Below are 27,400 nucleotides of genomic sequence, written 5' to 3' on the forward strand. Positions count from 1 at the left end.
AAAGGAGCCCATAGCACTCCCTCCTGGACACAGCACTAATTTGTTTATAAGCCAAAAAATTGTTTATAACTTTATAATTGCTGAGGCTGCTTAAATAATCCGATTTCAATTCTGTAAAGTGCATTACATAGGTGGAGTGCTTCTTTCTATGTAAAAAATTGACAAACCTTTATATAAATAAATAGAATAGAAAAAGACTGTTTGACTTGTACACACTTCTATATAAATCTAAACGGGAACTGGTGTATGTTTTCAAAAGACTGATAGTGTGTAAATAAATTTATTAAATCAGCTAAGTACTTTCAGCATATTATGCCATCATCAGAGCTATCCTATAAAAAGACTAAGTTGAAAAATCTTATTCATAAAAAATTATAAAGTGAAACTTACGTCTTATAGGTGTAAAAACCTCAAAAGAAGAGAAAACTTCGAACAAACACATTCTTTAGTTTAAAATAAACCCAGGGATATAACCACTGGTTAGGGTAAAAACCCTTAAATGTTTAAAAATTACATTTAATGTGTTTTTTATAAAATGGCTACCATTCTTACAAACAGCTGTTACTGACAATATTCAAAAACGACAGGCTGCTGACGGAAACAATAGTTCCTAGCGACATCTGTGTTTTTAAAATTATTTAAAATTTTTTGAAAATGACTAAGTTGTCATATGTAGGTTACTAATTAATGAAATTAATATGAAAACTGAAGTTAAATTTAAATGACAATTGTTAAGTTTAAAGTAAAGTTAAATGTGAAAATAATCAAATTATCAAAGTATTATTAATTATTAAAAAACCAAACAACCAGTCAGTTCTGACCAAATATAGAAGTGAGATAGATGAAAACCAAGGAGAAGCACCGTTGGACAAGCTCAGAGTTCCAAAACTGTTTGAAAACAATATTATTATTAAAAGGCAAATCGAAAATATTTACTTATTGTAATCAATGAAAGAAAATTCAAATATGTTATAAAGTAATGTTCAAAAAACTAGAGCAATTGTTGGGCATGCTGAATATAACAGTATTAAAGAAACTTCTTAAAGATTGGATCAAATATATATATTTGGTCAGAACTGACTGGTTGTTTGGTTTTTTAATAATTAATAATACTTTGATAATTTGATTATTTTCACATTTAACTTTACTTTAAACTTAACAATTGTCATTTAAATTTAACTTCAGTTTTCATATTAATTTCATTAATTAGTAACCTACATATGACAACTTAGTCATTTTCAAAAAATTTTAAATAATTTTAAAAACACAGATGTCGCTAGGAACTATTGTTTCCGTCAGCAGCCTGTCGTTTTTGAATATTGTCAGTAACAGCTGTTTGTAAGAATGGTAGCCATTTTATAAAAAACACATTAAATGTAATTTTTAAACATTTAAGGGTTTTTACCCTAACCAGTGGTTATATCCCTGGGTTTATTTTAAACTAAAGAATGTGTTTGTTCGAAGTTTTCTCTTCTTTTGAGGTTTTTACACCTATAAGACGTAAGTTTCACTTTATAATTTTTTATGAATAAGATTTTTCAACTTAGTCTTTTTATAGGATAGCTCTGATGATGGCATAATATGCTGAAAGTACTTAGCTGATTTAATAAATTTATTTACACACTATCAGTCTTTTGAAAACATACACCAGTTCCCGTTTAAATCTTTATATGTTCTAGTTTTTGTTGTGCAAGATTTTAAAAAATTTTAATTTTTTAAAAAAGTTTAGATTGCAAAATTATTATGCAAAATCTAATAAGTCAATTTTAATGAAATTTGGTGGACGCTTTTACCGCATTACAAAAATTTTCTAAGCGAATTAGGAAGGTTCCAAGTGTAACCTAAGTGGTGGAAAAACATTGAATAAGGACAGGCTTGTTTTGTCCCCTTATTTTATATTTATTGCTATTTTGCAGCAAGGGTGTTAAATTAAGGTACTAGTACACTTTAGAAGACCAAAAATAAGCATTTTTTCAAGATTTTTTTTCTCAGAACCTTTATTAAAAATGAACATAAAACTTTTTACATATTAATATCTGACTCTTAGAGAATACAAAAAATATACCTTTTTTCATTTATGCACGTACACTAATATTGTAATGGGCGCCAAAGTCGAGGCCTCGAAAAAAAGTAGTTCCGATGGCGGACAGTTAATCTCAGGATTGGGATCTCTGAAACAAAAAAATCGTACGACATTTGATAAAGGAAGGTTTCTTACGTGACAATTTACCACCGTTAGTAAAAAATTCCGCAAAAAAAGATTTTACGGAAATTTTAAAAAAATTTGTGAAAAAATCGCCCGTTTTTCTTCAGTTTTTCATGGTTAAAAAATATTTATTTTTTATTTTTTGGAAAAATTGTGGTAAATTGTCACGTAAGAAACCTTCCGTTTTCAAATGAAGTACGATTTTTTTGTTTCAGATATTCCAATCCCTAGATTAACTGTCCGCCATCATTTTTCGAAGTCTCGACTTTTGCGCCCTCTACAATATTAGTGTACCTGCATAAATGAAAAAAGATATATTTTTTGTACTCTTTAAGAGTTAGATATTAATATGTAAAAAGTTTTATGTTCATTTTTAATAAAGGTTCTGAGAAAAAAATTCTTGAAAAAAATGATTATTTTTGGTCTTCCAAAGTGTACTAGTACCTTAAGACATTTTTAACCAATCGTATCTGATAAGAAATTTAATTATCTTTGTTTTATTCCTATACGACTTTGTTCCAAAATGAATCGTTTTAAAGTTATAAGCAAAGAAAGTAGAAACAAAACGAAATTTTTTGAAATTTTTAAATATTATATATTTTTTTTAATGTTCCGGGCATATTTGAGAAGGAGCATAAGTCAATTACAGTGGAACCTCGATTATCCGTCAGGGCACCGGACCAAGGGTATGACGGATAATCGAAAAGACGGTTAACAGAACATTAAAAAAAATTAAAAGTTCATAGTGAAACTCACAAATCTTATTTGTAAGTTATTTTTGACAATATAAGAAGTACGTACAATCTAATAAATTTGGTTTAAAATATTCTAAAATCTTTCTTTGTTTTACTGTTGCTTCACATTTTACAACGGCTGAATTTATAATCAGCGTAAGACCAAGCAATCCACTTTATTGGCTTCTTGTTGAGAATATCACTCAATGAATTGTTGCATATGCCATGCAGTTTCTCTAGCTCTTTTACTCAAATCTAGATTCTTCAAATTTTTGTCATTTGCAAAAGCATCAGCGACATCGCCACCGTCAAATTCCAAGTCTGTGTCAGCTTCTGACTCTGTTTCGTCCGCCTCTGTTGTCATTTCAACGATTTCATCATCAGTCAGCAATAATTAATCGATAGCTGTTTGCATTCTCATCACAAATTAAACCATTCGTTTGGCTTATCGCAATGCTCAAACAAAATGAATTGGTGACTCAATTTTTGTTTATGTAGTCAATAAAACTTATGTATGGACCCTGACGGTTAACAGAGGTGACGGTTAATGGAGAGACGGATATTCGAGGTTGCACTGTATTATTAACGAAGTTATCACCTAACTTTATTCGCAAAAATCCGAATGCCACCTCTCACATCCACCTAAAAACAGATCCTTCCTGGTCTATTAAATATGTATAGCACGACGATACTTCAGTTATAAGTCGACAAAAAATTTCATTATTATATAACGCGCTATAAGAAGTAGTCCCTGCTTTCAAAAAATCGAACTGTTAGTTTATTTATCACAAATATTATCCAGATTTATTAAAATTATGTCAAATATTTTCATGAATATAATGATTAGTTTGTATTTTTTTTATTCCAGTTATTTGCCTGGTTGCCGTGGTTCGATACAGTCGTAGTGGAACCATTAATGCACAACGGATTTGTATTTAACACTACTAAGCATCTGAAGACAATAACTTGCCCTGTGATGATTTTGCACGCGCAAGACGATAATGAAATACCGTACTATTTTGGAAGGAGGGTAAGTTTTTTAATCGTTTATTATCTTCTTTTCTTAAATTGCCTATCCGTTCTGGATGTTGGCGATCATCATGGCTATCTTGACTCTGTTTATTATACAATTTAAAATTTGAGTTTTTCTCCCATTTTACAACATTAAACTGTGAAAACCTTGAATTATCCATGTCTCTCTGTTCGTCCGTCAACACAACTCCTCTGTTATTAGAACAGATAGAATGGCAAATGAGTTGTCAAATGAAAGGTTATAACAGAAAGATGATATTAAAGGTGATAAATTTCATCTCGAACTTCCGGTTCCAGACTTGCAACCGAAGTACTGCTTTAAAGTCGCCGAAATAGGACAAGCGATATATTATTCGACGCTCCTCAGCAAGATGAATGAAAGCGTATAACCCAAAGATGATATTTGGGTGTATTCTGTAACATTCCTATTAAATTTAAGAGTCCTCTAAAATTTAACATTCAACGGTCCTCTTAAAATTTTAGATAATATTGACATTATACAGTACGTAAACCTTTCAGCTTGACATAGCTGGACACAACTGCGCTAACCTGTGTTAGTTGAAGCTTCTGTTCGAGTACGAGTTTTTGGTGTAATAGAGCTGTAATAACGAATAGAATGAGTGAGTTTTGAAACAAGGTTGTCCATAAATAAATCAAAAACAAAGTTTATGATTAATGAGTTAATAATTTTACTTTAATTTTTAAAATATTTTTTATTTCAAAACTAAACAGTTTTCCTATTCCCTTAGGCCAAAAATATTTAGCTACTATATTGTCATATTTTGACGTTTATGTGTGTCAGTCAAAATGAGTCGTTAATTTTGAGGTTAATGCCCCTTAATGCTAACAACCATATTGTCATCGAGAGAGCCATAGTTGCCACAATTATCTCAATATAATACAATGTATATATTTATGTATCTAAATATATACAGTGTATGTTCCCTATGTCCAGCTGAACGATGTACGTACTGTATAAAGATATTAGCCCTTTCTTTCACTGTGTCTTCAATGGAGGATAGGGATGGACTCGAGCCGAGCCGAGCCGAGCTTTTGAGAAGCTTGTGCTCGGCTCGAAATTTCGAGCCGAGCTCGAGATAGAAGCTCGGCTTGAACTTCGAGCTTGCAGGTTGAGCTCGTGGCTCGTGCCGGCTCGGCTCGAATAGTTCGAGCCGAGCCGAGCCGAGCTCAAAAACATAATAATGAATGTAAAATATAACATTCGTAGTAATTTTTTTTACTTATAATAGTCAAATATAAGAAATAATAAGAAATTCACTAAATGCTTTTCACATAATAGCTACATACTCTGTCATAGTAACGTTAGGAGACAAGAAGAGTGAGATATTTTTTTTCTTAGATTAATATTTCACAGTTTGTCTTAATTTCTGTTTAAAAAACTATGATAATGTATGATTTTAGTGTTCGTCCTGAAATAATGTCAGTCTTTTTAAAATAACCCGATTTAAAGGAAGCCAAGAAAATAGTTTTATCGCTGAGAAACTATATAGGTAGATATATTACGATAGTTTAATATAAATTTCAAATAAGATGGCATATTTGTATTAAGTATTATGACAAGATAGAGATGAATTGTTTGATAACACCCGGATTTCGTATAGTGTAGTGATAATAAATAATACAAATAACAATAAAAAGTAAAGTCTAATACGACCAGACTAATCCATAAATAATCGGAGTAGGAAAAAGCAGCATATTTTATGAAAACATTTTTTTAAATATCAATATTCATATGTACATACAGTGTGGCCAAGCCAAATGGAATAAATTTATTATTTCGTGAATAAGCGCTTTTGGAAAAAAATTCCGAAACAGGTCGGTTTTTATTTTTAAATTACAATTTTTTGGCATATACTCGTATATGATAGTAGCTCATTTGAACGGTTATGAAATTCTCTATTCAGTAATATAAATATTAACATAATATACAGGGTGTCCAATTTTTTTTTAATTAAATTAATTGACACAAAAATGAGAATGTATATGTAATTTATTTAATTCAAAATACATTTTGCTACTGTCAGTAAACAGAAAGAATGTTCATTTGACAAATAAACATAGCTTTTCACTTAAATTCAATGTTCAAGATGCCACTCACCTGCCTCTTGGTAGTTTGAACATTTAATTTAAGCGAAAAGCTGTGTTTATTTGTCAAATAAACATTTTTTATGTTTTCTGACAGCAGTAAAATGTATTGTGAATTAAATAAATTACATACATTCTTCTTTTTGTGATAATTAATTTAATTCGAATTTTTTTTTGGACACACTGTATACATAATTATGTTAATATTGATATTACTGAATAGAGAATTTAATAACCTTTCAAATGAGCTAGCACATGACCCCTATTCCCATTTAAAAAAATAATCGATTACGTCATCACGCCCAGATGGATGACGTCATTAGTATGATATATGTAGGTATTATATATGCCAAAAAATCGTAATTTAAAAATAAAAATCGACCTGTTTTGAGATCTTTTTCCAAAATCGCTCATTCACGAAATAATGAATTTATTCCATTTGGCTTTGCCACACTGTATAATACTATTGGTAATATTGTAATGTAGTACCTACCACCTAAAAGGCCTGCATAAATAAATAAAAAGTATCAAGTATTTTATTGTCTTATATTACTAGATTCGCATAAAATAAATCTTTCACTAAACTTAATACAGATGAGTTGTAACTCTTTTTTTTTAATTTAAGTAACTAAAAAACCTGTGTCACCTGAAAAATATTTTTGTACACTTACAGTCAATTGTAAATAGGTACATAGTATCTCCATTAACATTTTATATCGGAGATACTATTTAAAAAAAAATTACATTGTTAATAAAAATCATTTACAAGAGGAAAGGAGGAAAGTGTAGGTATATATTTAAAAATAACATTATAACTCTATTCTTACCAAATTATACATATACGACTCTACTTCAACAATAAATAAAATTAAACCTAGAACTAATTTAAACGATTAAAATTTAAAAAAAAATTGTTTTACACATTTTTCAAAATTGGGTTTTCTACCCAAGAGTTTAGACATAAGAGGCACTTAGCCGATTCATTAGTCAATCTATTGCGTTGTTTTCGAATAATTAAGCCAGCTTTCGAAAACAATCGCTCAGATGGTACGGACGTAGCAGGAATACTTAGTAAGTCTCTGGCCATTTCAGCAAGAACAGGAAATCTTCCTTTATTTACCTGCCACCACTTTAAAATATCTTCGTTGCCAGTACTTTGCGGGAGTGCTATGTAGTCATAGAATTCAGTACTTAAGTCTTTTGGTTTTGTTATGACCTTTGATTGATAATAGCTTTCGAAATTGATTTCAAGCTCATCTTGTACTTCCATGACCACCGACGATTCAGATGTACTTTGCGTTATATTTTCTACAGCTTGCTGATTTCCTTCATACTTTTTTAACAGTTTTTTAAACACTGAATACGATTCGTTCTTTAAGTCCCTTCCCCAAAGTGAGTTATCAAATGCTTCAAGTTTATGTCTTGGGTCTAAAATAAGTACTGCACAGTAAATCCAATTTGTTTGTCTGTAATGTTTTAAAATTTTATCTCTGCCTTTTGAAATGCAGTTAAAAGTTGTTCATCTACACAGGAACGATTCGGTTTATCGTCAAGCAACTTTGATTGTAATTCGATTTTGTCTAACAGTATATTTAAACTGACTATCACTGATGGAAGCGTTGCGTATTTGTCTCCTCCAAGGTTTTCGCTTACTATTTTAAACATCTTTAAAAATTTACAGACGGAGGCTAACATCTGCCATTCGTTTTGGTGTAGTCGAAAATTGTTTAATTTATTGACACTGTCGCTTGCACATAGACAGTCGATCCCCTTTTTTACCTTTAATGCGACATCCAACATATCATGAGTGGAGTTCCATCTTGTTGGAACATCCAGAATAGGTGAAATCTGTGTAGATGCCCCAGCAGTTTGGCACGCACTTTTAAAACGGATCCGTAATTTTTCAGATTTTTTTATTTTCTTAAATATATAACGAATTTTATCCAAACAGTTAGTTGGTGTTTGAATATCTTCATCTAGAACATCGTTGTGTTCGAACTCAACCTCTTCATCTACGTTACTGCTTTCTTCATCTTCAGCCTCCCCTCCTACGTCTTCTTCTATTTTCAGAGATTTTAAGCAATCTTGAACAGCCAAGTTCAGAATATGTACTACACATTTAAAATGTTGATTAACGTCATCAAAAGAAGGAATAAGCTTTTTTAACTCCTGCATGAACGTTGTATTTGCTGCAGTGTTGTCAACAGTTATGCCTTGAATTTTCGATGTGATGCCATAGCTCTGCAAAGATTCATAAAACAACTTGGCAATATCTCTCCCAGTATGAAGCCCATGTGAAGGTGAGAAATCGATAACTACAGACTGGAGTTGCCAATGGTCATCAATAAAGTGGGCGTTGATCCCATAATAAGATTTTCCATTAATTGCCGTCCAGCCATCAATGGTAAAAGATATTCTTGATGTGTTTTGTTGTAGTATATGCATAACTTTTTTTTGATCCCGTTCAAAACGGGACACAACCATTCTCTTTAAAGCTTTTCGTCCAGGCAGGTTTATTCCAGGTTTGATTTGATCGAAGAAGTTCCTTGTTGCTTCGTCGTCAAAAAACGAAAAAGGTAGGTATTTAGTGGCCACCCAATCAACGATAAAGTTTTCATCTTTAGGTTCATTCACGGATTTCTGCAATAAACATAAACGAGTGTAAATTACTTGATATTTGAATGTAAATTTGAATTATTTTTAAAATAAAGCTAGTATTTTATTTTATTTATTTTGCTATTTATTATTTCCCAGCCAACATGAATTCACACTAAATTACCAGAGCCCGCTAATAGTTAAAATAGGATTGGAGGTCGTTGGGTAGGTACAATGAACTGCACACTAAAGAGATTACCGAATTGGGCGCTGAATTTTTTGAACTTTTTTTTTGGTTTTTCCATAAATAAACAAATTAAATTGACCTAGTCTTTTAGAAAATTATGAAATATAAAATATTTTAATTATAACTTTTATTTGTTCTTTAAGTCAATATCATTTACATTGTTAAAAAACTAAATCATTGAGAAAAGTAGTAATAGATAATGAGAAATTATCTAATTGTTTAGAATTATTATAGCAGCCCAGCGGGTAAACAAAATTATTTTTACCAACTTTACGGCAATTGAACCAACAAGAATATTAGCAAGAATAAGGAGACAATGGTTGTTAAGTGTTAAATGTTCTTTACGTGTTTTATATTTTAATTTTTGGTTCCTTTCAGACTTTTGTAAGCTTTGGTTTCAAACAACACAAAAATAGAAGTAATTAAAAACTGAATTATGGACGAAAACGGCAAGAATTACTTGTCGCAGACGGAAAAGTTTTATAAAAGTAAAATGAAAGTGATAAAACATGGTAAAAAACATAAAATGGAGTTTGGGTGTGGTACCAATTATTAAAGATAAAATGAGATAAGTTTAAGGTGGTTATGGCGCGTACAATGCGCAAAGGTACCATTTCATCCAAAAAGCGAAAATGTGTGTCGCACCTGGAGCTAGTAAGAGAGGAAGAAGAAGCCGTTATGGTAAAGTTAGGAATGACATGGCGGTAAAGAATATTTATTCTGATGTGGCTCAAGACAAAAAAGGCAAATATGTATAATGATGATGATGTAATAGAAGAGAATATATTAGGCTATTGATTATGTTCAAAATAAGATGGCTAAAAGGAACTACAACGTTCACGGGGTTTTATTGTTTCTTGTTTCATATGGTCAATGGACCTCTAAATATGAAAAAACCGCGGAGTGCTTCCATTTACAGGGGTGCGTTTTTGAGAAAGGGGTGAATTAACCCCTATGAACTAAGGTGCATAGTATGAGTTCTATGCCCTTTAAGTACATACATTTCTACAGCAAAATTGTTCGAAATTAAATTTACTATTGAATTAAGTTTAAAAGTGTTTTTTACAAAAATATATTAAAAAAATGCAAATTCATCCTTCCTCTTTAAAATGACGTTTGGCAGAGGTCATCGCTTATAACTCGACAACAACTAATTTTAGACAAATATCACAAGAGACCTTTTTTGCTCAGAATTATCCAAAGAATCTAAAAAGACCTTAATACTATCAATTTCTTTACAGGGCTTCTCATAAAGCCCTTATTTTACCATAATTTGTTAATAACAATTAAACGGACCATATTTGGGCTTCCAGACCACTTCCATTGGATTCAGCGACCCAAAAAACTTATAATACCACCATTAAATCACGGGGAGCTCGAACTTTCCCATGGGACCCCCTCTGTTGCGACTAGACAATGGATCTCGGATTTGCATTTTAGGTTAAGTAGGTATATCAATTTTCATTATAATTAATGCAATTGTTAGTACTGAAAACTAACAGCTTAAAATTTTTTAATTTTACTCAGTTTGACAACATTGTTTAACGTTAAGCAATTATTTAATGCCAAATATTTATCAGATTATTACATCGACCAAAATTTTATTAAGAAAATTCCCAAAAAAACTGGTTATGAACAAAAAATTTTATTACACTTTTTTTTCCAACAATAATAAATAAAAACTGAAACATCATGCAAAAAAATAATAAAATATTATTTTTGAATATTTGCATTGTTTTGGCACATCGAAAACTTTGGCGTTAATACTTTGAATATTGACATTACAATAGTAAAATGTGTTCTTACCTTAATTGTTAAGAAATTATGAAGTGGTCCAGCTTTGCTAGTTCCAGGTTGAGACAGCTTTGGAAAAATAGTACCATATTCCTTTGGATGTTTACTTAATAAGTGCCTTTTTAAAGTAGTTGTAACGGAAAGTTTTACTTTAAACTCACTTTTAATTTTTCGTTTGTTACATAATTTGCATGTCGCTAATTTGTTTATTTTGTCAATAATTTTAAACTCAAAAAGCATGTAAACTTGCTCCGAAATGTCGAAGTTTCGTCAAGAGTATAATCGCGGCTAACGCTTTCAGTCGACTTAGTTGACACTTCACTATTTTCACTTGGAGAAGGAAGATTTGTGTCCATAAAACTATCATCACTATCGTAATTAAACATTTTAAAAACGCGAAAAATTTGGAATTAGGTTCCTAAACAGAAATGGACGAACAGCAACTTCAACTTCTTTCTCAAGACTGAAAAGATTGTAATAACTATTAGATTTCTTTCCTACTACCCGTAAAATACAAACGTGCTAGTTTTCTTAAAATCGGAATTATTTTCTTAATACCTACAGATTTAGCAAAGTTTATACTGAGAAATAAGTTACAATAAAACATTCAACTGTACAGATTAACAGTAAATTTCTATTGTTAAATTCATATCATTATGTCCAAAACCATTTAAGTATGGAGGTACGAGGTAGTAGTACCTTTCCTTTAATAAAATTATTATAGAGATTCAAATTTTTCGGTAGATTATATTACCCCATGAACATATTTTTTTGTTATGGTAAAATGTAAATATTCGCATTCCTAGAAGTTAGTCTTTTTGATAAACAAATTCTTAAGAAGGTTACAAGAGGCAGTTTAAGTTTATGGAGGGTTATAAAATTGGGATTCTACCTACATTAAAATTTTTACCTCTTCCGAGTAACTATAGTAAAAATGAGAAGTACATAACTGCATTTTATAAATCCTATTCAAATATTTAGTGACGATATTAGGGATAATCGAAATGCAAGAATATTATTTAAAAAGGAATTTATACAGAGTGTCCGTAAAATATGTAATAAATTAGATACTTCCTTAATCCTTTTTAAAAATATCTGGAATTCGTGGAGTTTTAATTTTAATGTTCTACCTTCTACCATAAAATTTGATTATACAGGGTGATATACATTAAGCTGATATGTATGAGGTAAATGTACACTCTGTACCTACGTTGTGACATTTTTAGATCGATAAAAATGAGCTGATGTTAAAAAGGTATGATACTTGGGGTCTAACGGACAGAATTTCAAAGATATGCGCTATGAAAATAAATTTTATTGATTTCAAATTATTAATCTAAGAATTTGAAAGTAATCCAGTAATTGATACATGACTTTATCTTAAATTTTCACACTCCCACGTCTTCCAATCCACCTGTTCGGAAAAATTTCGTCTACGTACCTTGGAACATCTACAGCATAATGCGGAGGCGCAATATCCTGTTGAAACCATAAACTTTCATCAAAACCTCCAGGATTAATTCTACTGGGAAATAAATAAATTAAAGTAGGTGCGAGATACCCCGTTAAAGACTGATGTTATGCGACTCGTTTCAATTACCTTTGAAAAGTAGGGTCCGATAATTGTTAGCCCACATATTTACCTTTGCAGGTATTGTGTATGAAGCTGTTATATTTACAAAAAATCCGATGGCGTCATCACCTTTATGTGTATCACTCTGTGTAATTAAATTTGGTTGTAAAATGTAGATCATTAAAATTAAAAATCGACGTGTTTTAGATTTTTTTCAAAAGACTTTTAGTTTAGGAAATATCCCATTTATTTAATACATTACGGACACACTGTATATTGCAAATACATATTTGTCGTCTAAATTACTTATTCTCAAACAAAAGTATCAGTGGTATCAAAAATAAATAGAAAAAATATTAGAGTATTAGCTAAAATATTGACAAGCTCGTTAAGGAAAGCTCGGCTCGTTTCCAATTCAGCTCGGCTCGGCTCGAAAAAAATTTGGCTCGGCTCGAAGCTCGGCTCGCAAGAAACAAACAGGCTTGAGCTCGAGGCTCGGCTCGTCAAACGAGCCGAGCCTCGAGCCGAGCCGAGCTAAGCTCGAGCTTGTGTCCATCCCTAATGGAGGACAACCTGTTCTATCATTTCTTGTATGTAGCTCCATATGTTTTTACCCACATTATCCCCGATTATAAACATATTCCGTCCAATGAGTACTTGTGCTGACATGTAACAGCTTTTGAACAAAATATTTAATTTTTTGAAATATAAGTTTCTATAGCTGCTTGCTGGTGTATACAATGCAATGTTCATCTCTGTATAAGTAAAGAAAAAAATTGTTTTGTAAGCTACCATACATTACTTATTGAATAAAATGTGCTTTTTGTCAATATTTAAAAAAATTTCTAATATTTTACTTCATTGGTCAATAATATTTGTAAAGGATTCTAAAATTTAACGAAATTTTTACAGAATACAGCCCATTAAAGGTGAGAAATTTGACATCGGATTTCCGGTTCCAGGGTTGCAACCGGAAGTACTGTTTTAAAGTTACCGAAAAGGTACAAGCGATATATTATTCGGAGCGCCTCAGCAAGACGAGAGCAAATATATACTTCTGGTTACACGTTCTGGTACACTTTTCGGTATTCCAGATTTCATTGAAGATTCTAAGCATTACTTCATTACTTTCATGGAGGTTTCATATAGTATACATTTAAGTTCTTATTGTTTTAGCTGGCTGACATAGCAGAAAGCAGAAACATTACTACAGTTTATCATGAATTTGATGCGATGTTTGGTTACAAGCATTATTATCTGTATCAAGATCCATTTATGAAGTTTTATATCATGTAAGTATGATCCAATTTTGTTTACTTATTTAATTGTCTACCAGATTAGATAGGTTTAATGAGGTGGTTTGTGGCCTAATCCACTACGACCTTTTCAGATCTGTTGTGGTCTTCCAGCTCTAGATTACATTCTCTAGCCTGAGAATTTTAAAAAGGTCTCAATAACTTTGAGACTTTGGTGAAGGGCCCAAGAGAGATCTGAATGGAAGGATATAGCCAGACAGTCAAAGACCCATCCAGGTCTTTGGCATCATATGATGCCAAAAGATGAAGAATAATTTGAAACTGAACCTTCTATGTAGCTGTCAATTCTTTGGCGGTGGGTTTTCTGAGCTTATGTAAAGAACAGCACATTTGCCGGAATATCACACTGAAACAAAATGTGGTCTGATGTTTCTTCCTCTAGGTGACAGAATCCAGAATCTGTATAGTTCATCATTGGGCCAATCCCATTTGCTTCAACTATCTATTCAGCTTACAGTATCTTGTTAGCAGATCTACCATGGCTTTGACTGTTTTCCTGTCTGCTTATTAGGTCTGCCGTAGATTTGGGCGAATGTTCTATAATGAACTGTTTCGGCCGTCTTTGTCCTGGTTAGTTCCTCCACCATTCCAGAGATGTGTGAACTACCTACTTTCCTGTAGCCGTTCTTGTTATTGCCTTTGCAACACCGCAGAAGGGTTCCAATCCAATTAATGGCATTACTGAGCCTTGTTTGGCCATTTCATCTGCTTTTTCATTGTCTTTATGCTCTGCCCTAATAACACCAAACATTCCGTGTATGTTCCTAGAATGTACACACAGGATATTGAAAACATTCCTGGAATGTCCTCAAAAGCACAAGAATGTCCCCTAAATGTCCCAGGAAAGTCCTCTGTCAACATTTTAAACATTCCTTGAATGTCTACGAATGTTCTTTGGACATTCACAGTATTTTTTTTATACATTCCCTGGATATAGTCCTGATGTGACATAATACCTCCGATTTGTTTTTTCATGAGTTTTGTAAGAGAGACTAAAAACTTTTTTTACAGTCACCTCCTATTTTCATATGATATTTTTTGACATGTTTTGCAGTAAATTCAACTATCTATTTAAGTACTACAAAACATGTCAAAATTTACATGTGAAAACAGGAGATGACCCTAAAAATGGTTTTTCGTCTCCTACAAAATTCATGAAGAAGCAGATAGGAGGTATTGTCACATCACCGACGATATACCAGAAGTATATGTGGCCATACCATATAATACATCCTTGATAAATATAAACATTTTTATTTCATAAAATCTTGGCATATATTTTTTTCCATAATCATCACTACGATGATGATTCATTGTATTGAATTGTACATTACAATTACAATCTGGTCATAACTGACCAATGAGCAATTTTAATTTAACCTAAATTACTACTGTTTCTTAAAATGAGGAGCTTACCCCATAGCGTCTCTTATCTAATCTAACAAGATCGTGCACTATTCTACAATGTCACACAAACACTATTCTACACAGGCACACAAGCACTATTCTCTGCTTTTCACTATCACCTATCACTCAAACTAGTTCAAAATACTTTGTCCTCTTCAATCTTCTAGTTTGCCCAGTAGTCTCGAGGAGCTGGATTTCCTCAATATTCTTGTAGGTACTTATGAAGTTGTTGCTCGTGACTTCCAACTATACTCCAACTTTAAAAACAAATCCAGCTGTAAAATATTTATGTGCCTGAAGGCTTTTGTATGCTTTCATCTGCTGCTTGGAGTAGTAACTGTGAGACTCCACCAGATATGTATAAATATCTATAATAGTAATTTGGTGGAATGCACTTTACTGTAAAATCGAATTCTGACTGAATTGTATATGGATCTAAATCCCCAATTATTTGCAGCTTCAATAAATATCTAAAACAATAAAAGAAATAATGTTATTGCTTGCAAAATTCATCAATATTGATAAATATCAGGGAAAAATGAATATTAAATAAAAATGGTTTCCCCTACCTTTCTCCAACATCTGGAGTTTCCAATAATAATTTCCTTAAATAATCACTTTGCATTGTGGTAAAGTTTATAAAGTTCACAAAATACATCAAACGAAATCCAAAATAGACAAAATACGATGACAAACAATGAAAAATAGATATTACAAACATAACCTCTGTAACTTTTTGTATGCCAAGTCGATGCCAACCGGAAGTCACGTGGTTTGGATTGCCTAAAACATAGATACACGCGCGGCAAATTTGAAAATGAACGCAAATGGAATAGTAAATGGCCTCTCTTAAAATATAGGACATTGGTAGTATATTCATAGAATGTCTTGTGGTAACATTCCACCAATAATTTAATCAGATGTTCACCGAATGTTCCTTGAAAGTCCAGGACATTCAAATATTAATAGAACTCTGATAGTTCATTCCTGGAATGTTTTGTGTTGTTAGGGTGGTACCCAGCTACCGCAACCTTGCTACGGTCTCCTAGTTTATTTAGGACCCAAACAACCCCATACTAGTTTAGAATTAACCTCTACATAATTGAGTGCCTTAAGCGCTGTCTGGCTATCTGTAAAGATGGCAATTAAATGGCACGTTCTTTTCTGCCCTTCTACTTCTTCCACGCAGTGATGAATTGCCTTTATTTCCTCCTGGAAAATTGTGACATCGTCAGATAGATTGTAGCGTTTTACATGTCTGCTCAAATGGGGACAAGGAAAGACTATCTACCAAGATACTGGGGGGTCAGAATGGGGCTAGTAGAAGGAACAGACACGCAAACCTTCATGCGAACGACAGCTCATTTTTTGTGCGGTGGCAGGTCGTAGATTCGTTGGGAGGGGTAGGAGGGTTTAAAGAAGACTAACTACATAACCAAATAAGCAAAGGATACTTACACAGACTTGAGGACTTTCCTACTATTTAAACAAATTGGGACACCGTTTGAAAAATCCTCAAATTCTCATATCGAGTACTTACTGGAAAGCAACTGGGGAACATTCATCATAGATTCCTCGTTGGGGTTAAACTGGGTTATCTATTATCATCATATGGCTTCTATGCCATATCATTTTCTTCCATTCTAAAACTTAATTCGCTTGTATTAGATATCTGTTAATAATTTTCTTGAAGAAAGAGGTTACATAAATAAAAATGTGTACATTTTATAATGTTTATTTAAACCTTTATACCTTTTATTATGAGAATAAACATATTCTCAAACAAGAAATGAATAATAAAAACAAATACATGGTTTTACAATTCTTAACCTTATTTATTTTTAGCAGTGTACCAAAACAAAAATTTGACTTATGGCTGTCAAAAGTCACTGCCATTAAATTTACTTTACATAAAACTTTCCAAGAATCCATGTTGAAAACAAATTATTTAAATATGTAAAACCTTTACCAAATTAATATCCACTTGTGAATTATTTAAAATAAACATTATCCATACCTTAAAACAAAAATCCATGTCACACGTTCAAACACTTTTCCAAAATTTTCCATTCTAAGCGGGGCTGGGAGGGAAGACATTCAATTTTGAACCAAACAGGACACAGGATAAAATTGATACTAAATCAAATATAATCGGGGTACTTCAATACAGGAATGTTACCATAACATCATAAAAACAGGAAACCACGCACTCTTTTTTACCGGCGAATCAAACTGCGTAACAATAAAACTGTTTCACAATAATATATCCACTTAAAATGCTGTGAAACTATTGTAATAATATTCCTTGACAAGTTATAAATCCATCAGTTCTTCTACTATAAGAAGAAAACCATTTTAAAAGCCGGCAAAGTGCGTTTCTTTGTGAGTGTGTTGAGCTCTAACAAAAAAAGATATGTTCTACTCGAACATACTTTCAGAACTGCCTTGCATCGTCACGTCTCTCTCGCGTCCAACGGATGCATTTCTTCTCGATCTTTCGACCAAAACTATTGACCAATCGTCAACTACAACTCAAGGATCTTTCAAAATTCAGACCAATAATATCATTGGGTTTTTAGCGCTCAAAACTTAAGGGAAATATACTGGGACTTTTTGAGGATTCATTCTAGAATAATAAATGTTTATACAAGTAAACGGGAAATTTCCTATGATTTTACTATGTTGCGAAACAAACAGTATTACTCATAAGCAGGGACGGCTTAGAATTTTTAATGATATATTAACTCACAAAATATATTAGAAAAATAAATATTTTTCTTGGGATAGGATTAAAATTAATGGATATTTTTTATAAAATATTGTAGTAGAAATCCATCTGCTACAAGATTTACGGGATTATGTATCCCTTGCTTTGTTCCTACTATCAGAGTAAGTCGCTCGTCCAAAAGAGAAGTGACACAACTAAAAAAATGCATAATTCCAGTTATCTGGTTAAATTGACTCCAAAAATATTACAAGGAAAAGTGTCACATAGATGTGTACGTCCAACTTCCTAAGATGGCGGTAGTGTCCTTATTCTTTTGGCGGTAAAATGAAAAACCACTTTTGAGGTTATGCTATCACAAAAACTGTTATATTTCGAGAAGTATCCTAGGTATTTTTCGTTAATATTTAAAAAATTGACCAATATTTTAAAAGAAAAGTGTCATAACTCAAAATTTTATCTTTTTTCGTTGTTAAATGTTTGGTTTTGCTTCTTACACAATTAGTTAGGACAGAACGACTATAGACATCTAATTTCCATTGATGTAATGTGACACAAAGTCTATAGACGACATTTTTAAAATAACGAGTTGTGACAAAAAATCGGTAGACGTGGGCTTTCAGATTTAAACATTATACGAACAAATTTATACTGTCAACACACATACAAAGAAATATAGGTTACTGTCCCCCATTTTGATATCGGGCCGTTTAGATGTGGAGGGGTGAATAACGCATATTATTCGGTACATATCGCACCCCCGCTCAAAGAGTGTCATAAGTCAAAAAAGCAAAGTTTCGAGAAAACAACGTTTAAAGTTTGTCCTACAACATTTTCGGGTTTAATTCAAAAACTATTAAAATTAGAATAATAACTATTTTAATCAGTTACAATGGTTTTTGAAGCTCTATAAAACAACGTATTAAGTACATTAAAATATGTATTAAAAAAATTTGAGTTGTGACACTATACAGATAAAATAACGAAAAATTTACGAAATATTATTTATCAGAAGTGACACTAGCAGTACAGATTATAATATTATTATTATCTGGTTAACAGACTTTTTAATGATGTAACTTTAAATACAAGTAACAATATTAAACACAAAATACTGCAAAAAGATAGATAAATAAGTGATAAATGTGTTACTTTTATTGAGCACATACACAGATTGTTTTGAATAAAGTAATCACATATACTATCTTAACTTGACAAAAGACGCTTTATACACATCTTAGATGGACAAAAATGCTTTGCACAAGTCGATATGTAACACTGTTTGTGTTCGGTGCGTCGTTGATTTTGGATAATCGTATAGTGACACTAGTGTCATCTAACGATAAATACTTGACCCATAGACGTGACACTTCGTGAGATAGGAGTTTATAGTTTTATTAAACTGTTGGTGCAATAAAACCGATTTTAAAATTTGAGTTATGACACTCTGAGCGGAGGTGCGATATAGTGGCACAACACTTGCTTATACATTTTTGATGCACTGTCCATCAACGTGTTAAATTAAGGTCTAAAAAAAGAATGTGTGTGTACTTTGTACGCACATAAGAAGTTATACTTCTATTATATGATTTCAACGAAATAAATATACTTTCAACAGGCTATTTGTATTTTATTTAAAGATTAAACTAATTTTTACTTACTACTTTCCAAAATTTTTTATTAAAACAGTAAGAAAATAAAAAAAAAATTAGAAAACACACGGATTCGAACCGGGGATCTCTCTATCTCTGGTCACACGCTCTACCACTAAGCTATACTCCCTTTGCTTTGACAGGTTACAAGATTTCTCATACATACTGACAAAAAATACAAAAATACTTTAAATATACTTACTATTATTATAAAATATCTTATTCCCGAGGAAGACAAACCCAAAGACACAAAAATTATAATAAATAATACATTTACTAAAAACACTAATAATATAATATTATATTCTTTTCACGCACAACTTATTTGCGCTACATAAAGATGTAGCGACTAATACCATACTGTCGGTGTGCGCATGCGCTAGGGAATGTAAAAAATTCACCCTCGTGCCTAAAGAAGTATAACTTCAAAAATCCATTTTTGTCTCTCCCGAAAAAAGTTGTTTTTTGAGTTGTGACATTTTTCTCCCGGATGACCGAATTTTATTTTAATTTTATTTTTAGGAATCTTATCGAACAAGTAAACAGTAAGAGGATTATCGAAGGTAACAATACGACAATGGTACCGTCTGTGGGTACAACCGTATGAACAAAAAGACGTAAAGAAAATGACAAATAGCTCCTATCAAAGAAGTAAAAAGGCTGTGATCATATAAACACCACACATAATCTTTAACAATAGTTATTGTGATGTGTAGATAAGTTTATTTTCTTTTACTGTGCAAATAATATTTTAGGAAGAAAGTGTTCTTTGAATATCCATACAAAAATATATTTTAGAGACTAATGTTACGTATTTTTTATATAGTCCTTATCCTTCTCTTTATATTGGACGTCATGCTAATGAAATTGAAGACAAAAAACGCTATTTTTGACTAAAAGCATTAATAGAAAAACCAATACAGATTACTAAAGGATTTTTAGGAGCCTTGGTTAAGTAAATTGTGACAATTAAAAAGTGACGAGCATAAGTTTCTTTGGATAATAAATAACTACGCCACTGAATGAACTCGGAGCTTCCAATCTTTTCGCCGTTGATTCGAGGCGAAAATACGTCATTTGCGCAATCTACTGCAACCCTCTCATAAATGGCGGTTGCTGTATGTTTTTTTTTTGTCTCGCAGATTTAGTTTTCTATGTCTTGTAGATTTCATGGATGCACCGGTCTGGGGAGGACCTACCGCATAAATAGTCTGCATCAGAGGTGTAACGTGGTAGCCTTGAACAGAACTTCTACGAAATCAAATATAATATAGTTTATATTAGTGTACATATGATCGGCATTGACCGCTAATGAACTATATATGTTGTGATTTAGTATTGTATATATAAACCAACAAGAAGAGGCGACGATTCTTACTTACTTACTTAATCCGGAACTCGTCTACCTTTCGGTGAGTTATTACGGAGTTAGGTTCTCCATCGTTTTCTTCCACATTTCCTTCTTTTCATGACCAATGCTTTTGTTTCCCCCCATTTTATTCCTCTTTTGTCGGCCGCTTCCCTCACTTCTTCTGTCCACGTCTTTCTTGGTCTTCCTTTCTCGCTTCATATATTTGTCTTACTATTTTCACTTCTCCTCTTCTCAGTACATGTCCGAGCCATCTAAGTTGTCCTTGTTCGATTGTTGTTGTAACTGGGTGTATTTTCAGATTTTCTCTAAAGGTTTGATTTCTAATTTTATCTTTCCTTGTTTTGCCCTCTATTGTTCTCAAAAATCTCATTTCTGTGCTTATTAGTCTATTCTTTTGCCTTTTTGTTAATGCCCAAGATTCACAGGCATAGGTTAGAGTGGGTTTCACAATCTTTTTTACTATTTCCGTTTTTATATTCCTAAGTATTTCTTTGTTTGGAAAAAACAAGAAAACTGGAATACTTGGGTCACATTTCCAAAGGAGAAAAATATGAGTTGCTGAGAGTTATTATGCAAGGAAGAAGACTCATCTCCTGTCTGAGGAACCTTAGAGAATGGTTTAACTGTAGTTCATTACAATTAATCAGAGCAGAAGCCAACAAAGTGACCATAGCCATTATGATATCCAACCTCCGATAGGAGATGGAACTTTAAAAAGAAGAACAAAATTGAAATGAATAAAGATAAATCGACAACTCACCATTTATTCTGCTTTGAGAAAGGTATCGGACAGTATCCAACAAAATAAACTATGGGAAGCATTGGAGCAAACAAATATAACCATGAGTTTAATACGAGCAACGAAACAAATGTATGCTAATTCTAAGGCAAGGGTAAAAATTGAAAACAATCTAAAATTGTTACTCCTTTGAGTAACTAGGCCCATTTTCCGTTGGAATTTACCAGCTGAACAGACGGGGTCGTGAATTGTAAGTTTTTGAATTCCCTCTTGTCTTCTTCGCTTCAGCATCCATCTGGCTTGCAATTTTTAGAAGCCATGGAGGTGTTGTCAGGAAAATGGTCCAATAAGTTTTCAATTAAATATCTTATTTTAGGAATATTTTTAATATTTCTATTAGGTTGAAAACTTTAAAACTTTGACTGAAAACAATATATTCAAGGGACTTAAACAAGGCTGTTGTCTCTCACCGACATTATTTAAGATTTATCTCTGACAAACTCTAAAGCATTGGAAACGCAAATACAAAAGTATGGGATTGCTGTTAAATAACAATACTATGTATATACCTATACATTATTATTTGCAGATGACCAAGTAGTAATAGCACAAGAATATTAAGATATCGAATATATGACAAGGAAAAAAAACGGAAGCTTGAAATAAACATAACATTATACGTGTCGTTGGGATACAACAGGAACTCGCATTGGAAGATTGAGAAATTATTAGCCAGTGCGACGCTTTTAGGTAAAGTACCTGGGTATGATCATTACAAAAGAAGGGAATGTAGACGACACGATAGGACGAAAACCAATATCCCTTCTAAATAATATACGCTGGAACCAATCAATAACTAATAGTAACAAACAGGAAATATAACACAAGTATTAAAAGTATAATCGCGGACAGCGAGTATGGCACATAAAGGAACGATAGAAGAGAAAATGTCACTGTACTGTATTAAAAATTCAATTAACCAGCGGCCATCGGTACATAATTCGCAAATATTTTACGGGTATCCCTACTTTTTCTGTCTTTACACGGCAAATTCCGTGTAGTAAAATTCACACTGGTATGGATATGTAAACACCCAGATAGCACAAGTACGTTTTATGGACGTACATCTGTGTACATTGGAACGTCCAATGGACGTCCCGCTAAGGTACAATGGACGTCCAACGAATGTCCAGAGTTCACAAAATTGGACGTCCATAGAACGTCCGCTACAAACGTACATTGTACGTTGTATTGAAGCTTTCAGTGTACACCTTATGTACATTCAATGTACGTCTTATGGACATTTGTAGGGCACTTTTCAGAAAGAAATCTAGTATCCATAATTTTGTGAATACATAGCAAAAAGCCTTTATAGAAAATAGTTCCTTATAATACTAAACTTATACTTAAAAATATTACACAAAAGACCTTTTATTTCTCTTTACTATAACTTCATTATAATATATACTTTATTATAGGAACTAGGAACTTCATTAATGCACGACTGCACTTGCACGATAAACAGAAAACACAAATATATCACAGGATGTATTTTCATAAAGACGAGATTCAGATAATGACGCCCTAGGAAGCATGCACATTAAAAGAGGTTTAATCTCTGTTCTGTTTCTGTTCCAAACTATTTTTAGAGTCAGTACCGTTGTTGTATATTACAAGCGCGTTTGCCCTTCTGTGAATTATCATAAATAAACCATCCTTCAGTATTCCACAACAATTAACAGCGATAATCCCCTAAAAGTACCTGCCTAATACTACCTTTCACGACCGATAGCGCGAAGAGCGACAACGTTGTCAAGAAGATTCTCATTTAGTTTGTATTGGGACATAATATAATAGTCGCGTTTTGTGTAAAATATCCATGGACCACAAATGGATGTCCAATGTACGTTGAAATCAAACGTCCAATGGACGTCCCGTAATGTACGTACATAGTACGTCCAGTTTTGGTCCATGGACGTTTGGACTTTAAATGTACGTTATATGGACGTACATCGGACGTTGTGTGCTATATGGGCATTACTAGAATGCCATTCTACTTGAAAATGTCATCATTAATTTAAAGAGATGGCTTTTGAATGTTCTTGGTTAACTGTTATTTTTATAATTGCAAATTATTAATTCAGTTAATAAATGTGATAATTTTTTCACTAACTATGTATTCAGTGATTGTAATAATTTATATGTACAACAAAAACAAAAACTACTACTCAATCGAGAAAAGAGGAAAAGTGTTAAAGTGATTTTTTAATAATATATTGTTACTATGGAACGCTTACAATTTTGAACATCTTTAACAACAAAATACTTGGATCACAGAATATATTATCCTGATGTATTCTCTGCTTGGATCTTCCACAAATAGTACACAATAAATAACTTTTTATTAAGTTCACGTCTTAAATCAATTATTTATCAAATACACTATACTATATCAATATTATTTAATCAACAACTCAAAATATTCCCGATGCCATGTCAAATATTTAAAATTGTCACTGATTGTCACTGTCTGACTGACAGTATTCTGACAATATTCTATTCGACTAAGTGCGTTGTATGACAAAGATAGATTTGGAAATATTACCACGGACATTGTGTTCATTTTTTCGAATCCTGAAAAAACAAAAAACCAATTAATATTTTTGAAAAATTTAAACGCAGAATGAAAGACTATATTATTACCGAGGGCCGAAAGTCCCTTATAATAAATAAAAAGTTTATTAAATGAAGTAAAAGACAGACGTACTCTCAATCATTTATTGTAACTTCCGACGGCCGGTTTCGCTCTCTAGACTTTGCAGAGCATCATCAGGTCAACGGTTATAAGTCACTAAATGCTACAAATAAAAAACCAGAGTTAGAACAATATGTCTGGTTGTAAAAGTTTAGCATAACTTAAGGGGGGGGGGGGGGGGGTATGGTTTGAAATATTTAATTTTTTTTTATTATTTCAAATAAAAGTGCATACTTTCAAGAATACACTCTGAAAATTTCAAAATAATCGAAGTAAAATTACCAGAGATACAGGGTGTTGAATATCCCTACCTTCGACTCACTTTGCCGCGACTTCGCGCCAGCACGCTTGAGCGTAGTAAGAAACGTTAAACAACTGTTCGCCTTCTCTTTTGTAGATTATTCCTCGATTCAAAAAACATATTCCAATGTGCATCACTTTACGATTTGGCAGACGAATAAGAAGATGAAGATGCAGTTGTCAAAACTTTAAACGCCTTTTTCTCAAAACTGCTTTTTCAAATGCGGTGGACATTGTAACTGAAAAACTACTAGGCCGATCTACCTGATATTTTGCACAGATTTTCTTTAGACATTTCATGAGGTAACAACGTCGAGATATTTTTCTTTTTTTGCTTATTTTTTGTTCAACAATAATAAATCTGTTGATTTTCACAAAATTTTTACCAAAAATTTAATTTTTTTGATTTCTGAGTGATACCAAAAATTCAAAAAACCATTAAAAATAAAAAAACTCGACGTTGTGACCTAGTGAAATTCATAAGCTAATAAAATCTTTTTGAATTTTTTGTTTCGTATGATCGAGTGTCGAGTTCTGATGTCCATCGCAAAATCCATTTTTTTGTGAGCTGCCTGTCAAAATTTGTCACCAATGGATTATTTTTCAATATTTTGGATTGATTTTTTTTCTAACATATTCTTTGAATTGTACTTAATATGCTTATTTAATTTAAAAATAAAATAATTCTACCATAGCTTCGAAAAAAATTCACAAAAATGTGCTTGATATGTTGATTTCAAGCCATACCCCCTCCTTATGCAAAAACATCATGTTAATGAATACTGAGGTGGTGGCTTCTTGTATCAGAATATAAGTACGACACGTTATTATTGCATGATTATAGACGATATACATTTGCATGTGTTTGTAAGCTTGGGGACGTTTGTTACCGCCCCCGATTTTACATGCATATGTATTTGTCTGCTTTTTTCACTACTTTATGTATGTTGTTCAACATTGGCTTGATCTTATGGATCTTTAGCATCTTTTACAACCAGACATTGTTCTAACTCTGGTTTTTTATTTGTAGCATTTAGTGACTTGTAACCGTTGACCTGATGATGCTCTGCATACTTCAGAGAGCGAAACCGGTCGTCGGAAGTTACAATAAATGATTGAGAGTACGTCTGTCTTTTACTTCATTTAAAATGAACTCTCACATGTAACCCATTCAACATTTAAAAAGTTTATTTTGAATTAGATATTTTTAAATAATATCACACTAAATTTTCTCTTAGTATTTCACCCCTGTAACTTATTAAAATAAACATTATAGAAGTTCTCAGGAACTTTCGGCCCCCGCCAATAACGTAATCTTTCATTCTGCGTTTAAATTTTTCAAGAATACTTATTAGTTTTCTCAGGATTCGAAAAAAATGAATCCCCATTTGAATAGCATTGCAGCCGAAAATACGTACCCATCCTCTTAAACAAGTATTGTTTGCTATTATTTCTAGTACGCTATTATTTCCTGATTATTATATTTCCAAGTATGTAGGTACTGCCCACAGTCTCACAGATCATTATGATTCAGGTGTCGACTACGAAATAATACCCACTGATTCACCACCAATTAGTTGTGATAAGAACGATTTGAAGGTTGGGCACATTAGACTGAACTTGTCTTATGGTATTTTATTAGAATTTAAAATGAAGAAATGTACAGGACCCTGTGCTAAAAATTTCAAGACAAAAATGGATAAATTAAAGATGATAAAAAGTTATAACAATTTACACAAGTTTTGTAGAGCTAGTTAATAAGGTTTTGAAATGGATCTGCCGAGTTTAGCGAGGCTTGTCACCTTTTCGGCAACAATTAATCGGTCTTGGGTGTGGGTTTTTAAAACCGCGCTTAAATTATGTGGAAAAACTGCAATTTTTATTTACGGCAGTTAAAGATTTAAAAAAAAATAGTAATTATTAGATATTTTAAAATAAGTAATAATATTTAACAACAATAATAAACGCTCGAGAACTAGGAATAAGCTTAACTATCGCAGAGGTATGTGTCTTAGTCTTAATACATGATGATACACTCGTGTTGAAAAAACTGAAAACATCAGTGCGGAGCTGCGGGAGTTCCTCCCCTCCTACCCTCGGAAGGTCCAAAATTAAAGAAAAAAATTCCTGGTTAGAATGTTTAGCGTTCCACAACGTCTTTTGCATCCAATCCGATTTTTTGCGAGTATATTCTCTTTTCGTATCCACCTTCTTTCGTCTTTTTACGGTGCCATCTCCACAGTAGGAGCTTAGCAATCATTACAGCTATCTTTGATGCTGCCGCCCTGAATTGTTTAATAGAGGTGCAACCAAACCATTCACGGCTATTCCTTAACCATGAGATTCCTCGTCTTCCTCTTATTCTCGTTCCCTATATTTTACCCTGCATGACTAGCTGGAATAGCACCAATTGATGCCAAAATGAGAGAGCATAGGTTAAGATGGTTTGGTCATGTTCAACGTCGAGACGTTAACCACCCAATACGAAGAATAGCTGAAGTGCAGATTCCTGGAAGGAGTAGGAGAGGAAGACCAAAGAAGAGCTGGGGGGAGACGATAAGGCAGGACATGTTGGTAAAGGGGATTAACATTGATATGGCCCAAGATAGAATTGTGTGGAGAAATGCAATTAGGGAAGCCGACCCCGCATAGGGATAAGGCAAAGAGAATGATGATGATGATGATGATGACTAGCTGGAATAGAGGGTACCTATATCTTTCTTCTCTCATTACCAACGCCGGTTTAACCAGTGGTCTTTTCGGGGCTGTAGCACCGGGCGGTTGAAGATGCCGGGGCGGTACGCGCGAAGCGGTTTTCAAATGTCAAAATTTGATTTTATATAGGTC

At 32.6% G+C, this 27,400-nt stretch overlaps 1 protein-coding gene across 1 annotated transcript in view; it reads left to right on the forward strand.

The window, feature by feature from the left end:
- The window catches only part of LOC114328998 (lysophosphatidylserine lipase ABHD12), a 36,597-nt gene extending 16,405 nt beyond the window's left edge, over positions 1–20,192 (forward strand). The window contains exons 5-7 of the mRNA XM_028278005.2: positions 3,809–3,970; positions 13,464–13,579; positions 19,910–20,192. Of these exons, the coding sequence (XP_028133806.2) occupies positions 3,809–3,970; positions 13,464–13,579; positions 19,910–19,994 (363 nt within the window). The 3' untranslated portion in view covers positions 19,995–20,192. The remainder of the gene's footprint in view (positions 1–3,808; positions 3,971–13,463; positions 13,580–19,909) is intronic.
- Positions 20,193–27,400: the final 7,208 nt, after the last annotated feature.

The sequence above is a fragment of the Diabrotica virgifera genome, chromosome 9 (genome assembly GCF_917563875.1).
Source record: "Diabrotica virgifera virgifera chromosome 9, PGI_DIABVI_V3a".
NCBI lineage: Eukaryota > Metazoa > Arthropoda > Insecta > Coleoptera > Chrysomelidae > Diabrotica > Diabrotica virgifera.